The sequence below is a fragment of the Bufo bufo genome, chromosome 1 (assembly GCF_905171765.1).
Source record: "Bufo bufo chromosome 1, aBufBuf1.1, whole genome shotgun sequence".
Lineage (NCBI taxonomy): Eukaryota > Metazoa > Chordata > Amphibia > Anura > Bufonidae > Bufo > Bufo bufo.
Genome location: NC_053389.1, coordinates 181,665,444 through 181,683,182, shown reverse-complemented (window position 1 = coordinate 181,683,182; position 17,739 = coordinate 181,665,444). Strand labels below are relative to the sequence as shown.

The following is a 17,739-nucleotide window of genomic DNA, read 5'->3' as shown; positions in this document are numbered from 1 at the left end:
CCCCTCTTTCCCCAAAAGTAAAATACAAACAATTAAAAAAATAAACATCATGGGTATTGCCACATGCAAAAATACCCTATTGAAATATAAAAATATTTATCCCATACGGCAAAAGGCGAAATGGAAAAAACATCAAAAGGCCCGATTTGCCATTTTTTGGCAGCTTAACCTCCCACAAAAAATGTAATGCAAAGTGGTCCAAAAGTCATACCAACCCCCAAAATGGTATCAATGAAAAGAACAGATTGCCCTGCAAAAAATGAGCCCTAACACAGCTCCATACACATTTTAAAAAAAAAGGTATGGGGGCAAGAATATGGTGATGCAAACAAAAATTAGTGCTGGAGATTGACCCCTTGACCTCTGCAGGGGCAGGAACACAGAGAGTTTAAAAGGCACCACCCACTCTCACCCTCAGTGTTTCCTGTCCCTACGGGGGGCACCTCACAGAGAGACCTCCTGTTGGAGGTGAGAAGATCACAGCGTTTGTTTTTTTTTTGGTACCTTTGGGATCGCTTATCCCTTCCCTCTGCCCTCTGGGGGCTTTGTCCTAAGCTGGGCAGAGGAGGAATATGGAGTGGATCTCGTTCCTGCTCTTGCGGGTGCCTGAATCCCTCCCCAAAGCGCAGGGTCCCCCTTCCCTCCTGTAGGAATCTGACCGCGCACTGTCGAACGCGCTGCTCGCTGACCCATGTGTGAAGCCGCAGCCGGAAGGAGGTTGAGGGGGCGGAGCTATGAGACGGGACGCACGAGCACAAAGATGACGTCAGACGCCGCATCCATCACTGCAAGGCGGGAGATTTGAAAGGTCTAGCGTCCCAGTAAAGGCTCCTGCTCCAGATGTTGGCCCCCGATACCCCTGCAGACCAGATGGACTCTATAGATACCCCCTCGGCTGCTCAGATCGTGAGTCCCCCTGTGGGGAAAGGAAAATATGTATCATGTTGTTATGTACCTCTTGCAATAGCTTACTGATACTGGGTTGCTCCTCTTTTAGGGAATTAAAGAGCCCAGAACTAAGGTCAAGATCCCTACATGTGCTACTTGTGGCAAAAGATTACCGGAAAATCATAAAAAGAAGCTCTGCCAAGTCTGTATTAATGAGCTTGTTAAAGAGGAGCAACCATCCATACTTATGGAGGTCAAATCAATGATTCAGAGCGAGATAAAATCCTCGCTAGCATCTCTCAGATCTGCCCCTCTGACATGGAGTGTCCGTTCCATCCTCCTCTGAATCAGAGGACATGGACGAAGACGCTTCCACCTCTAGACAGAACGTAGACGCACTGTCAGAGGGAGAGATAGTGGAGGACAGGAAAAAAAATTATTTTCTTCTGAAGAGATGGAGGAATTATTAGATGCCGTAAGAGCAACCATGGGCATAGAGGAGGTACAAAAACCTCGATCGGTCCAAGACAAAATGTTTGGGCGGCTCAGAGCCAAGAAATCTAAAGTATTTCCAGTAAATGAAAATATAAAGGATATGATCATGGATGAGTGGACGGACCCTGAGAGGAGACTGGGAGTCCCCAGAGAATTCAAAAATAGATTACTCTTTGACCCAACCGACATAAAAATATTTAACGAGATTCCGAAAAATCGACGTCCAGGTGGCAAAGGTGGTCAAGAAGACCTCCCTTCCCTCTGCGGACTCCTCCCAATTACAGGATCCGATGGAAAGAAAAGCGGATTCTCTCCTAAAATCTAGATCCATGTACTTCTGGCTTAACGAGCTTGAAAACCATATTAAAGAGGACCTTTCACCGATTCTTACCCTATGAACTAAGTATACAGCCATGTAGAGCGGCGCCCGGGGATCTCACTGCACTTACTATTATCCCCGGGCGCCGCTCCGTTCTCCTGCTATGTCCTCCGGTATCTCCGTTTCCTAAGTTATGGTAGGCGGAGTCTGCCCTAGCGCTGGCCAATCGCATTGCAGAGCTCACAGCCTGGGAGAAAATAACCTCCCAGGCTGTGAGCTCTGCGCTGCGGTTGGCCAGCGCTAGAGCAGACTCCGCCTACCATAACTTAGGGACTGGTATCTCCGCCTACTATAGCTTAGTGAGCGGAGATACCGGAGGGCATAACGGCAGAACGGAGCGGCGCCCGGGGATAATAGTAAGTGCAGAGAGATCCCCGGGCGCCGCTCTCCATGTCTGTATAGTTAGTTCATAGGGTAAGAATCGGTGAAAGGTCCTCTTTAAGAACAAAACCCCGAGAGAGGAAATTCTAAATTCCATTCGTCTCCTCAAATCAGCTACAGCATTTTTGGCGGATGCCTCAGCCGAGTCCGTGAGGTTTGCCGCCAAGGATGCTGATCTTTCTAATTCCGCTAGGAGTGCCCTGTGGGTGAAATCTTGGGGAGGCAATAGAGCGTCAAAGTCTAAATTATGCTCTATCGCTTTTTCAGGAGAATATGTTTTTGGTCCCATACTGGATTCTATACTCGAGAAAGTAGCCGATAAAAAGAAGGAATTCCCTGAGGAAAACAAAAAGAAGCCCTTTCGTCCCTTTAACACCCAATGCAGGTCCTATGGGGGAAAGGGAAAACAGGTAGGTGGAGCTACCAAAAAGGAGGAAAGGGCAGAGGTTTCCTCCTTACTCCCCAAAACAAACAGCCTGACAAGCAATGACGCCAGAGTGGGAGGAAGGTTGAGGAGATTTCTACCCTTTTGGGAAACCACGACCCAGAACCGCTGGGCCTTGGATATTTTAGAATACGGTTATCGGATAGAATTTTCCTCAACCCCTCCAAAAAAGTTTCGGATAACCTCTCACAGCTCAAAAGTTCTGGAAAGGATATGGCAGGGTGTTGTGCAGTTGATAGTCAGGCGTGGTAGTAAAGGTCCCTTATTCAGAAGAAGAAAGGGGCTATTATTTCAACCTATTTTTGGCACAGAAGCCAAACGGCTCCTTTCGTACCATCATAAACCTGAAGGGATTAAATACATCCATTGTTTACAGAAGGTTCAAAATGGAATCTATAACGTCCATCACTCCTCTAATCCAAGTGGGAGATTACATGACGTCCATAGATTTAAAGGACGCTTACTATCACGTCCCGATACACGAAAACTCTCAAAAATATCTCAGGTTTGCCCTGTTAGACAGCACCGGAGTGGTAAACCACTTCCAGTTCATGGCTGGAATACTTTTAGATTCAAGAGCTCAGATGACATCTCTTCCTCAGGAAAAATTAATATCCTTCATAGGAAAAACAAAAAAATTTCAGGGTCAGACCAAGTGCTCCATACTCAATGCCATGAGTCTATTGGGAACAATGACCTCCTGCATAACATCGGTATTGTGGTCCCAGGCTCATACCAGGATAATCCAGTCATGGATCCTGAAGAATTGTGACAAGAAACAGTCCTCCTTTTAGAGAAAAAGATATCCATCCCCATTCACGTAAGGTCCAATTTGAATTGGTGGGTAGAAAAGACAAACCTGTCAAAAGGAGTAAGTTAGATAAAAGATCCAGAGATTCAGGTGTTCACGGACGCAAGCGGCACTGGATGGGGGGCGAGATTAGGTTCCTCAATCTACCAGGGCAGATGGACAGAAGACATAAAAGCAAGATCTTTAAACTACCAAGAACTAAGGGCAATCTGGGAGACACTAAGGTCATCCCAAAAGATAGTACTCGGAAAGCACCTGAAGATTCTCTCCGACAATGTGACGGCGGTAGCATACTTAAAACACCAGGGAGGCACAAGGTCTCCAAGTCTAGAAGAACTGGCGAGGGGAATATTCTTTTGGGCGGAAAAAAATGGTCCCTAAATCCAGAAGTGTTCAGACAGATCTCCAAAAGGTGGGGAACCCCTCAGATAGATCTATTCGCAGCAAAAGAAAATGCGAAGGTCGGGCAAACCCCAGGGAAGACCCTTGGGCGGTGGACGCATTCTCAATCAAATGGACCTGGGATCTCGCCTATGCTTTCCCTCCATGGGCATTAATCCTCGGAGTACTACAAAAGATAAGGTCCGACCCGGTAACAGTGATCCTAGTGGTCCCATACTGGACAAAGAGAAACTGGTTCCTGATATTAAAGGAATTAGCGCTGGAGAAACCATGGAGAATTCCCCTCCGAGAGGACATTTTATCGCAGGGTCCGATCCTCAATCAGAATCCAGGTCTATTAAAATTGTCAGCATGGATCCTGAGCACGAGGTATTAAAAAGTAGGGGTCTTTCTGAAAAGGTCATCAATACCCTTAAATCTAGCAGGAAAAAAGTCACCTCCGCGATATATCTTAAGATCTGGAGGAAATACTGCAATTGGCTGGGTCAGAACCCTCCGGTAAATTCTCCCCCAAACATCATAAATATTCTGGATTTTCTCCAAAAGGGGCTGGATTTGGGCTTGAGACCTAGTACATTTAAAGTACAGATCTCGGCCTTAGGAGCATGCTATGACACAGACCTGGCCAGCCATAGATGAGTGAGAAGATTCGTAAGGGCTGCCTCGAGATTAAGACCATCCATAACACCTCTGGCCCCTCAGTGGGACTTAGACCGGGTCCTGAAAGGACTAATGAAACCACCATTTACCCCAGTACAGGACATTTCTCTAAAACACCTGACGCTCAAGGTTGCCTTCTTAATATGTATCAGCTAGACGTTTAGGAGAGATCCAGGCACTCTCCTGTTGAGAACCCTATCTTTCTGTGTTTCCCGGCAAAATAGTATTAAGGTTGGATCCGGGTTTCCTTCCGAAGGTCGTTTCTGACTTTCATAGAGACCAGGAAATTGTCCTCCCATTATTTCCTAAAGAGGTGTCGAGTACATCTGAGGATCAATACCAACTCCTGGATGTTCGAGATACTGTCTTACAGTACCTAAAGGCAACAGAAGAATTCAGGAAGGAAGATAATCTTTTCATTCAGTTTGCTGGTCCAAGCAAAGGAAAGAAAGCATCCAAAGCCTCCATTGGGCGCTGGATCAGGTCCACCATATCTTGCTGCTACCAGATGGCGGGTGATGATAATCCTACAGAGATAAGGGCTCATCCCACAAGAGCGGTGGCCTCCTCATGAGCAGAAAGAGGAGGTGTTTCCTTAGATAAAATCTGCAGAGCAGCGACCTGGTCCAGTATTAATACCTTTATTAAACACTACCGAATTAACGTTTTGGGGTTGAAAGCAGAGTGTGCTTGGCGTGTATGCTGTACCTGCATTCCCTGGACTTTGTGTGGCTGTCATGGCCCATAACAGGTAGGAATTAGTGTTAGGGACCACTCATAGAGGCGACCTTGACGTGGTGAGTGGCTTATTACGCTTTGGCCAAAATGTACACCAATGCCTCATTCAGCATCCAGCATGGAGGCAGGCAGAGTGCTGGTTGCAGAGTGCTATTGCATTTGTATTTTACCGAATCCACCCACCCTAATAAATAATCTGGTAGTTCTCCAGGTTAAGCCGTCATGGTGGACGAAATGGAAAGACCGTAACTAGACTTACCGGTATTCTGTTTCCTTGAGTCCACCCTGACGGCTGATATATTCCCCCCCCTGAATATTTAAAGAAGGTTTGAGTATAAATAAAAATAAAAAAAAATTGATATATATAATTAAAAAAAAAAAATAATAATAATAATAATAAAAAAAAATAATATTATATAAAATTAAGGCTGCACCCACTTGCTAATTTGGAAAGCACTGAGGGTGAGAGTGGGTGGTGGCCTTTTAAACTCTCTGTGTTCCTGCCCCTACAGAGGTCAAGGGGTCAATCTCCAGGTTAAGCCATCATGGTGGACTCAAGGAAACAGAATTACCGGTAAGTCTAATTACGGTCTTTTCCCACACAAGAAAAACTATACATATGTGGTATTGTTGTAATTAGAGATGAGCAAATCGAAGTTGACGAAGTGGAATTCGATCCCAATTTCAAGAAAAATTTGATTTGCACCGAATCCGAATTTCCTCACGCTTCGTGGTAACGAAACACATTTTTTTCCTAAAATGGCTGCTGCACGTGTGAGGACATGGAGCAAGGAACTCTGGTAAGGCGGAATCACCCATAATGCCATGCATGCAGCCAATCAGCAGCCAGCCAGCCCTGTGATGTCAGAGCCCTATAAATAGCCTCAACCATCTTGGATTATGCTATTTTTCTGTGTACTTAGTGCAAGGAGAGATGTCAGCAGGCGCTAGGGACAATGCTAGAAAAAACTTAATTGTGCTAAAAAACGATTTACAATTTCAGGGAAAGATCATTCAAGGTGTAGGGAAAGGATAGGGAGGAATCATTCCACAGCATTTATGTTGAACAGGCTCCAAATTGCCATTATACAGCTCTGCAATTCCAGCAAACTGTTCTTATTAGGGTGCAAGTGCTGTGTGATACAGCCATTAACAGGGTTTATTACAAGGAAATATTTCTACGTCTTATTTGCCCTTGTGCGGTGCAGTTATATATTCTAAGGCATTTTTTGGCTTGTATTAGTGGGAAAAAAAGGGCTTGTTAGCTGTTGTGTGGTGAAGTGAGAAAGTTGCAGCCCTTTTTGGCATGTATTAGTGCCAACAAAATATATATTATTTGCCATTCAGCGGTGCAGTTATATTTACTAAAGCCTTTTGTGGAGTGTATTAGTGGCACAAAAAAAGTATTTGCCATTGTGTGGTGAAGTGTGAAAATTACAGCCCTTTTTGTCGTGTATTAGTGGCAAAAGTAAAATATATTTGCCGTTCAGCGGTGCAGTTATATGTTCTAAAGCCTTCTGTGGTGTGTATAAGTGGAAAAAAGTAAGGTCCTATTTGCCGTTCAGCGGTGTATTTATGTTCTAAAGCCCGTTTGTGGAGTGTTAAGTGGAAAAAAAATAAATAAATTTGCCGTTCAGGGGTGCAGTTATATGTTCTAAGGTGGATGCTCAACAGAGCGGATTCGTTTTTTGGGGGTTATTGTTCGGACGAATCAGAGGAAGGGCAAAATAATCAGTGACGTTAACACAAACTTGCGTCTTAATGAAAGACACAGTGTTCTAAACTACTATAAAGGCTCTCTGTAGCCAGGAAATAGCAGTTTTTTTAACGCGATTCGCCGCAAATTCGGATTGAAGCAAATTTTTAATTCTGCGGACCATCCGAATCGAATTTTTGAAAAATTCGCTCATCTTTAGTTGTAATCTTACTGACCCAGACAATGAAAGTAACAGGTCAGCTTTATTGCATAGGAAGCAGGTGGCAGCAATGGATTGGTAAGGAATTCGTTTCAGTTTAGTATATCTAGGCTGGAATGGATCATTCCAGCTTAGCTCCCCCTCTGTGGAAGTGTGGACTGTTCCCACATCCTGCACCTTGGGTGGAGAAGGAAGTTAGAGTCAGTGTAGCCCACCCCCTGCTAGGGTTAGGGTGTGTGTGTAGGAGATCCCCTGCATAGGGAAGAAATCCATGATCTTGTCTCGGCTGAGACATTGATCACATACCCAGACTGAGCCCTGCAGCCTTAGCTGGGTGACAAGAAAGCAGACAACCTCCAGAGTTCCAGGACAAAAGCATCCCCTGAGAAACTATCTGTCAGTAAAGTCCAAAGACCTAGAAGCCATATTCCTTATCAGCTAGTCAGTCCCCACCAAGCAGAAGATATAGAGAAGCACAGAAGATAAATTCCTGCCACAGTTATAGAGCTAACAAGCAGACGTCTGCAAGCTCCAGATTTAGAGTGCAGAAGATTTATACCTGCCAGTCATTGCCAAAACCTGCTGGGACCAGAGACCAAAGACCAAAGCTGTATTCTGCTTGGATGAAAGTTATCTTCAGTAAAGAAAAGTTTGAACTTCATCTAAAGGTCTGGACATCAATTTTTGGTGCAAAATTCCTTTATTACTCCTACTATCACTACACTCAATTTATTGCAAGTGAGCCAGGAGTCCAGCCATACCCATGTAGGAGACACTGTTGACACCATTATCATCACCATACAGAGACATTATAGGCAATAACACCACTCTAGCAATCCTAACCTGGGACGTGCGTTATAACACCTTGTGAGGGCCCTGTGATAGTACCCTGCGCACGCTGCAATTGGCGTCACGAACAAAACATAAACTATAATCTACCAATATCCTGACCCACTGCATAAGTGGCGTCAGCGTATACCCGTATCCTGCTCATTGCACATTCTGCTGGGAAAGACATTCTACTGCAGTTGTCAGAAGGGACATGAGGAGTTGTATACAGCACCACTGGTGCATACAGCACCACAGGCCGGCATAGACAGAAGCCGATATTACCTCTATTCCGTACGTTCTTATTTCCTGACGGGCAAGGGGGGTCAGGGAACTATCTCCTATCCTCATGGAGCCCCTGCTGTCTCCTTTCCTCCCTCATGTACCCAGAGCTCCTGTTCCACCCTCCTATCTCATATTGCCCTGCACACATCTCCTGCCACTACTTCTTGTATGAACCCCCCTCAGAGCCCCTTCCACCTACTTGCTGTGTCCACCTCTCCTGTCCATCCAGGGCCCGGGCCCCTGTCTCACTCCTCTGCCTCTCATTATGGTGGTGTCTAAACTGCATGCATCATAAGGACCTTCTAACATCACAGGGTCATGGGACTGTGCCCCCCTTATACCTTGCATTGTGCCCTCTTACCACACCCTGTACAGTGCCCCTAGTCATTCCCTGTACTGTGCCCTCTTATACCCTTATATCTGGTCACTGTATGGCGGTGCTATCCAGTCACTGTATGGTGGTGTTATCCAGTTACTGTATGACCGTCTATCTGGTCAGTGTATGAAAGTATCCAGTCACTGAATGGAGGTGTTATCGAGTCACTATATGGTGGTTTTATCTGGTCACTGTATGGAAGTATCTAGTCACTGTATGGCGGCAGTGGCGTAAGTACCGGGGAAGCGGCTGCTTTGGGGTCCGGGATGACAAGAGGCCCGGCAGTGTGACAGTTTCTTCTTGGTGTCTTATAATGTGATCATTCATCTTACTAATAACGTTTTTCGTCCGGGCCCCTTCACAGCAGCAGCGGTGCAGCCGCAACCCCTCCCCCTCCGGGCCCCTTCACAGCAGCAGCGGCACCGCCCGCCCTGATTTTACTGCCTGCCTGTGTCTGCCAATACAGGAATCTGGCCGGTACAAGCCGGCAGCGCACAGGCTGTATTAGACCTGCCCACAGTACTGACCTGACTGAGGGAGCGGCTGTGGCAGGCGGAACAAACATTGCGACAGCCAGGAGCAGCAGCACCACAGCGCAGATCGGTGACCTGTCACTGGGCTGGCCAGGCAAGGTATGTGACAACAGGATGGGGCCATGTGGCAGGCAGGCACTATAGATGGTGGACATGTGGCAGGCACTATAGATGGGGGGCCATGTGGCAGGGGCGCTGACGAAGCTACATGCGAAACCCGGGTCGGGCTGTGCGAAAGACCATTGTTGTAATGACATGCTGAAAAATTACTTTCTTTCTGTGAGTATAAAAAAACAGAGGATTTTAACTGCACTGGTGGTACTCTCACTATTGTGCGGTTTATGACATCTTGCAGATAGCCCACGACGGCTCGGCATAGAGGTGTGGGTGGTTCTGAACCATACAGAGATGACATGCTGAGCTTTCCAACCTGTGTGGAAGTATACTGCGATTTAATCTAGAGGTGTCTGTCTTGAGCCGGATTAAGTGAATACCTGCATTCGAGGAAAAAAGCTCTGTGGGAATGAGGAGCAGCGCGGTCCCACCAGATTGACCTGTTAATTATCCACACTATCGCGCATTAGAAGTTTGTTACTCACTGTTAGATGTAAAGTAGCGGAGATGAGTGTCTGCCGTGGCGTCCCACGTGGTGTTCGGCACAGACGAATCTTTCCTCCTGGAGGTAAGATTCATCTGTGCCGAACACCACGTGGGACGCCACGGCAGGCACTCATCTCCGCTCCTGTAATCTAACAGTGAGTAACAAATTTATAACGCGCGATAGTGTGGATAATTAACAGGGAGAATCGAACGTCCATTGCCATATAGAGGGACATTTAAACAACATTTAACCCTATACTAAATATTAATGGGATCTAGACAATATGTATTAATATGAAAGGAAACCACACATATTGAATGGAATAGTTTTGTGATATCTGGACATTTAATTATACAATCTTTTTAAATCTTCTCTGAAACACCATAAATTACTTTTAAGTTATACTAGTTGCATGATGGATGAAGCCCAAAGAAGAGGTGACCATTATAAAGAGAGCCCTTCTAGTGCATACTGCCTGCTGTGCAGATGCTTTCCTCAACAAACCCCCATTGTGCACTCTATGTAAGTAGCATTACCAAAATATAATTTGCCCAAGGCCTGCCTCAATGGTGTGTATACCACTGGATGAGTTTACTAATCCCACTTACCTTTTTATTTTACTTTTTAGGTCAGTTATCTCTTCAGTCAGACGAGTGTTGGTATCCTCTGCTAAATCAAGACTTCTTTGTAGTTTTGTTTTCTCGTCAGTCAACTTTTTATTAGTACAATTCAGCTCAGCAATTTTGACGCTAAGTTCTGTATGCTCTCTCCTTACGAAAAAAAAGTAATTTCCAAAGAAAGTATATGTGAATGATTTTGCTCACTACACATTAGACATCATAATTATCTTTATTTTACCAATAGTCATTTTGTGATGGCCATTTTTTAAAAACTCACAAAAGAAAGTGCAGCCATATTGGCTGTTACTTTGAAGTAATTTCTCAGAAATTATCATTATGCTGATTTAAAAGTGATATCCAATATGGATGCACTTTCTGTAGTCACTTCTATTAAAAATTGCCACCGCAAGAAAACAAAATGTTAATGACTTAGTAACTAAAACTGACACACATTCAAACATTGCTGACAGGTGTAAGTCGGACCCCATTATACTGACAGAGGCGAATGGAGTGTTTTCTTAAAAACAGAATACATCCACCATGTATTCAGTTTTTAACTTCATGGCATAGTTCAGCAGACTGTGCTATTCCATACAGAGGTATCCAGTAAAAAAAAAGTATGCTGTGTGGTATACGATATTTTTAACATGGGGGCCTACTGTCTTAGATTTTGATATGGAAAGTAATCTAATTTCGGCAGTCCTATACATTAATGACAGAACAGCTACATCACCTGCTCATTCTCCTTTGTCATATGTTAGAAATTGAGGATCCCCTAGCAAGAAATATTTGAGGGGAGGGGAGGGGTTGCCTTTGTTCTGTCTATGCAGATAAAGCAGTATTACACAGGGCTGACTATACTGAGTACCATAACTATACCTACAGCAGATCTGCCCAGCACGGGCAGACATACCATATGTTCAAATTGTTCATTAAACAGGTTACATATAGGGAACATCACTAATCAGTTTTTGGCTCACAATTACCAGTGGATTATTATAAAGCAATATACAGGAGGTGGTCTGTGATGAGCAATTTCAAAGCAAGAGGCCCATATACAGGTGAAACTCGAAAAATTTGAATATCGTGCAAAATTTCATTTATTTCCGTAGTGCAACTTAAAAGGAATTGCATTAATGCAACTTAAAATTAGAATTTTGTGAAAAGGTTCAATATTTTAGGCTCAAAGTGTCACACTCTAGTCAGCTAATTAATCCATACCCCCTGAGCAAAGGGCAGGGCTCGACAAATCCCATGCGCCAGGTCGCCATGGCGACCAGGAATTTAGTCCTGGCGCTTGGGTATTTGTCAGCCCGTTTTCAAAGGTGCCCGGGCGATGGGTGCGGAGCTGCCGTTCTGTCCGGAGGCAGCACCGTTTGAAACAGCTCCTCAGTCTGAGTCAGTGAGTCACAGCACACACAGAGAGTGAGACGCTGGCAGCAGGGAGGGGAGGGACTCGGGAGGAGTGTAATCTGATCCTAGAGTGGAAGCTGCTTCTGCCAGCCCCTCCCCTCCCCACCCACCAACCAATCAGAGCTGAGGCAATGCAAGCACTAGCAGCTCTGGGTCACTGACACAAGTACAGGAGGGAGTCTAGAAAGAATCAAATGAGTCTCAGGTTAAAAGAATCTAAAGATCCGACTTAGGCTGCGTTCACACGGGCGAGTATTCCGCGCGGGTGCAATCCCGACCCATTCATTTCAATGGGGCTGTTCAAATGAGCGGTGATTTTCACGCATCACTTGTGCGTTGCGTGAAAATCGCAGCATGCTCTATATTCTGCGTTTTTCACGCAACGCAGGCCCCATAGAAGTAAATGGGGTTGCGTGAAAATCGCAAGCATCCGCAAGCAAGTGCGGATGCGGTGCGATTTTCACGCATGGTTCCTAGGTGACAGTCTATTCACTATATTATTTTCCCTTATAACATGGTTATAAGGGAAAATAATAGCATTCTGAAAACAGAATGCTTAGTAGGTGATCAATTGAGGGTTAAAAAAAATAAAAAAAATTAACTCACCTTCTCCTCTTGTTCGCGTAGTTCCCGGTCTCTTCTTTACTTCTTTAATGATGAACTGTGGGCTAAAGGACCTGTGGTGATGTCAGATCACATGCTCCAATCACATGGTCCATCACCAAGGAAATTTGTCAAGCCCTGGCAAAGGGTACCTCAAAATTGTGACTTTGGGGTTTCATAAGCTGTAAGCCATAATCATCCAAATTATAACAAGGGCTTGAAATATCTCGCTTTGCATGTAATGAGTCTATCTCATATGTTAGTTTCACCTTTTAAGTTTCATTACTGAAGTAAATGAACTTTGCACAATATTCTAATTTTTCGAGTTTCACCTGTACTGTTCTTGCACAGGGGCCCTCTGCTGTCTGTGTCTGCACCTACTGCTCAGGCTATTGTAAAATCCATTTATATCTGCAGACCTGAATTTTATTATGCATAAAGTCAATTTTAAGTTCCCAGTTTTTGGCTGGGAACTAGCTTAAAGATGTGTAGTTGACAACACATTGATAAATAGAAAGTTTAAAGAGATTATTACACAAATTGAAAAATTTAATTATAAGGAGTAATACACACACAATTTTAACAACATCAATTAAAAATGCTGCCCTTCAGTGCATTTTACCTTTTCTTCTCATTTTCCCTTTCTGTGGATAAGCAACAGCTTCACACACATGGCCATCAAGCATCTGCATCTCCCATAAATAGACAGTACCCCAGAATAAAGTACTTGAACAGGGGTGTAGCTATAGGGGAAGCAGGGGAAGCGGCTGCTTTGGGGCCCTGACCCAGAAGGGGCCCATCCAGGAGGAGGAGGACTAAAGGATTTGGTCAGGGCACCCTCAATAGTATCACACAATGAAATTATATACAGTGACAGTATAGACAGTGTATAAAACAGATGGAACAGCTGCCGGGCCTGGTCTGGGAGAGCGATCTTTACTAGCCACAGGAATGGGGGCGGCATGCTGCATGTGTATTGCAATAATACTTAATTGAAATTAATACTTTTAGTGGGGTAACCCCTTTAACAAAAAGTAAATCAGGAATTCTCACTGTATTGAATCTATTTCACAAGTAAAGCTTTAGGAAGATAAAATATTCACATTCTTTAAGCAGGAGAGCTGTATACGAGTGTTATGAGATGGTGATTTAACATAAAATACGAATGTTTCTACAGATGGAGGCATTAGCCAGTTCTTTAAATTAAATCCATAATGGGAATAGAGGGCAGACATTCTCAAAAGTATGTCACTGGGTCTCATAACCTATCTAGGTGTACTGGCGGGGACTTTACAACATTATTTGCAGCTCACTTACATGTATCTATTCGAATGACCTCCATATTCATCTACTTGTGTTATGCCCTGGATCTCTGTAGAGGATAAAAATATTTCTTCAACTTGCAGAAGAAGAAAATTCATTGTTAAATAAGTGTTTACCTCATATTAGCATTAGTACCCCCCCCTCAAAAAAAAAAAAAAAAAAGAAAAGAAAGAAAGAAACTCTGAAAAAAGTCATATATTGTGATTTTGAATAATAAAAAGACAACAATAAATTTAAAAAATAACCTAATAATTATATAGTCCAGCCTGCTCCATCAGTCTGCACACATAGCTGACGTCTTTGTGAGAACGCATTGGCATTATACTTGTGGTGGGAAAAGGGCCAGCTGTATTCTTGTGAAGGCACTGAGAGGGCAGACATGCAGAAATTCTGAAACAACTTCTACTAAAGACCTAACTCTCTAGGACATTATGACTAGGGATGATCCTAGATCCAAAGTTGCTTAGCTTAAAACTTCGGATTAATGCTATACGGAGATCCATCTCCATACGGTATTCAAATGTATGGCCTCTAAAGAGGCGAAGTCAGTTATTCCCAAAGTCTTGCGTGACTTCAGTGAATAACTTCGGTATTTGATTTTGAAACTGGAAAAATATATTAAAACTTGGATCCAAACTCGGCTTAGCTTCCAATTCATACCTCGGAACTGAAGCCGAGTTCGGATTTTAAAATGGTTTTCCAGTTTAAAAATCAAATACCGAAGTTATTCACTAAAGACACGCGAGACTTTGGGAATAACTGACTAAGCCTCATTGGAGGCTGTACATTTTAATGCTGTACAGGGACGCATCTCCGTACAGCATTAATCCGAAGTTCTAAGTGAAGAGAATTCGGATCTAGGATTCGAAGCTCACTTCTGCTCATCCCTAATTATGTCTACAGTCGTGGCCAAAAGTTTTGAGAATTACATAAATATTGGAAATTGGAAAAGTTGCTGCTTAAGTTTTTATAATAGCAATTTGCATATACTCCAGAATGTTATGAAGAGTGATCAGATGAATTGCATAGTCCTTCTTTGCCATGAAAATTAACTTAATCCCCAAAAAAACTTTCCACTGCATTTCATTGCTGTCATTAAAGGACCTGCTGAGATCATTTCAGTAATCGTCTTGTTAACTCAGGTGAGAATGTTGACGAGCACAAGGCTGGAGATCATTATGTCAGGCTGATTGGGTTAAAATGGCAGACTTGACATGTTAAAAGGAGGGTGATGCTTGAAATCATTGTTCTTCCATTGTTAACCATGGTGACCTGCAAAGAAACGCGTGCAGCCATCATTGCGTTGCATAAAAATGGCTTCACAGTCAAGGATATTGTGGCTACTAAGATTGCACCTCAATCAACAATTTATAGGATCACCAAGAACTTCAAGGAAAGAGGTTCAATTCTTGTTAAGAAGGCTTCAGGGCGTCCAAGAAAGTCCAGCAAGCGCCAGGATCGTCTCCTAAAGAGGATTCAGCTGCGGGATCGGAGTGCCACCAGTGCAGAGCTTGCTCGGGAATGGCAGCAGGCAGGTGTGAGCGCATCTACACACACAGTGAGGCGAAGACTTTTGGAAGATGGCCTGGTGTCAAGAAGGGCAGCAAAGAAGCCACTTCTCTACAAAAACAACCATCAGGGACAGATTGATCTTCTGCAGAAAGTATGGTAAATGGACTGCTGAGGACTGGGGCAAAGTCATATTCTCCGATGAAGCCTCTTTCCGATTGTTTGGGGCATCTGGAAAAAGGCTTGTCCGGAGAAGAAAAGGTGAGCGCTACCATCAGTCCTGTGTCATGCCAACAGTAAAGCATCCTGAGACCATTCATGTGTGGGGTTGCTTCTCATCCAAGGGAGTGGGCTCACTCACAATTTTGCCCAAAAACAAAGCCATGAATAAAGAATGGTACCAAAACACCCTCCAACAGCAACTTCTTCCAACAATGCAACAACAGTTTGGTGAAGAACAATGCATTTTCCAGCACGATGGAGCACCGTGCCATAAGGCAAAAGTGATAACTAAGTGGCTCGGGGACCAAAACGTTGACATTTTGGGTCCATGGCTTGGAAACTCCCCAGATCTTAATCCCATTGAGAACATGTGGTCAATCATCAAGAAGCGGGTGGACAAACAAAAACCCACTAATTCTGACAAACTCCAAGAAGTGATTATGAAAGAATGGGTTGCTATCAGTCAGGAATTGGCCCAGAAGTTGATTGAGAGCATTCCCAGTCGAATTGCAGAGGTCCTGAAAAAGAAGGGCCAACACTGCAAATACTGACACTTTGCATAAATGTCATGTAATTGTCGATAAAAGCCTTTGAAACGTATGAAGTGCGTGTAATTATATTTCACTACATCACAGAAACAACTGAAACAAAGATCTAAAAGCAGTTTAGCAGCAAACTTTGTGAAAACTAATATTTGTGTCATTCTCAAAACTTTTGGCCACGACTGTACACATGACTGAAATGCTGCAGTTTTGCACAGATTTTTAGTACCAGCAAAGTGAATTTGTTTTTAGCAATTCTCATCCATATGCTGTGGAAAAAATCCAGAGTAGAAATTACCCAATGGTGCAGACTTTAAATCTATGACTTGTCAATTTATGCTGCAGATTTTTTATTGCAGATTTCTCTCTTTACAATACAAAGTGAAATCTGTGTCAAATCCTTTCTGCAATGAAATCCACAGCAAAGACACACAATTTGGTACATTTTTTTTCTGCTGTGGACTTTCTGTTGCAGAAATTTGTAGCATTTCAGTCATGTGTAGACATACCCTAAGGCTCCATTCACACGCCCGCAATTTCGTTCCGCATTTTGCGGAACAGAATTGAGGACCCATTCATTTTTATGGGGCAGCACGATGTGCTGCCCTGATACGGAATTGCGGACCCGCACTTCCGGGTCCGCAATTCCGTTCCTGGAAAAAATACAACATGTCCTATTCTATATATATAGTTAAGGCTGCGTGCAGCCTGCAATTGTGGGTGGAGCGACCTCCCCCATTTAAACCCCCTAGTCCAAGCAGGAGGGCGCTCGTTTCTTTGCAGTTCCGCCCGTCCGTGGCGTCACTTCCGGTTTCGTTACCGGCTGTGACGTCACTTCCGGTTTCGCGTCCTTGTGGAATCCAGACCACGGCGCCTCCGGTAAGTTGGTCCCGGCTGGGTAGCCGAGCCCTGTCGGCAGTGCGGACGCACCCCCGCTTCTCTCCCTGCAGCCTAGCAGAGTATCACCGATCTGCGGCCCGGGCAGACGCGCCTGCCACCGGCACCTCGTGTTCCACCGATTCGCAGCCCGGCCGGTAGCTCCACGTCAGGCCCCCTGCCTCACGCCGGCCGCCGGAGCATGCATCGCCCAGTCGCCTCCCCCCTCCAGGTACCGGGCACCTCCGGCGCATGCGCCGCAAGTTGGTGCGGCGCGGCCCGGAAAGGGGGGCAGGCGGGGACGGCGCCGCTGGTGTGAATGATGGGGCTGTTGTTGTAGGCTCTAGCATCATCTGGGCAATATACTCTTAAAGGGAGATTACTTACAGGCTTATAATGCACTCACCCCCCTTATATTATATATCCTATGTATCTTGCACATATGTTAATCTCTCCATTATAATACCTAATATTGGCTGTAGAAGTACACCACAAACGCACTACTAATATACAGTAAGTGCGTTATCTTACAAACATTTTAGTACCCTTCCTCATTCCCCTCTACTTGCACTAAGAAGACAATTTACATCCAGGGCCGTAGATAATTTTTTTTCCTGGGGGGGTTCAGCTTTCTCAAATTACACTAGTCCGGGGCTGGCAGGCGGCAGTGCAGGAGGCGGAGCACAGGGGTGTGATTAGGGTGTGTGAAGAGGCTGCGGTGCTTCATGAGCTCCACAGTCTCTTCTTAGGCCATATGACATCTTTAGACTAAAAAAAAATACCCCAAATTGGGTCCTAAACTGAAAAATTTGGTCGCCAAATTCAAAATACATATAATTGTAATAAAAAAGACATGGAGGAGAATACAGCACCACATACCTCTTACATCCAGT

At 44.4% G+C, this 17,739-nt stretch overlaps 1 protein-coding gene across 1 annotated transcript in view; it reads right to left on the bottom strand.

The window, feature by feature from the left end:
• The window catches only part of KASH5 (KASH domain containing 5), a 109,745-nt gene that overhangs the window by 82,683 nt on the left and 9,323 nt on the right, over positions 1 to 17,739 (bottom strand). The window contains exons 2-3 of the mRNA XM_040433007.1: positions 13,692 to 13,746; positions 10,347 to 10,508 (exon numbers count right to left, since the gene is read on the bottom strand). Of these exons, the coding sequence (XP_040288941.1) occupies positions 10,347 to 10,508; positions 13,692 to 13,693 (164 nt within the window). The 5' untranslated portion in view covers positions 13,694 to 13,746. The remainder of the gene's footprint in view (positions 1 to 10,346; positions 10,509 to 13,691; positions 13,747 to 17,739) is intronic.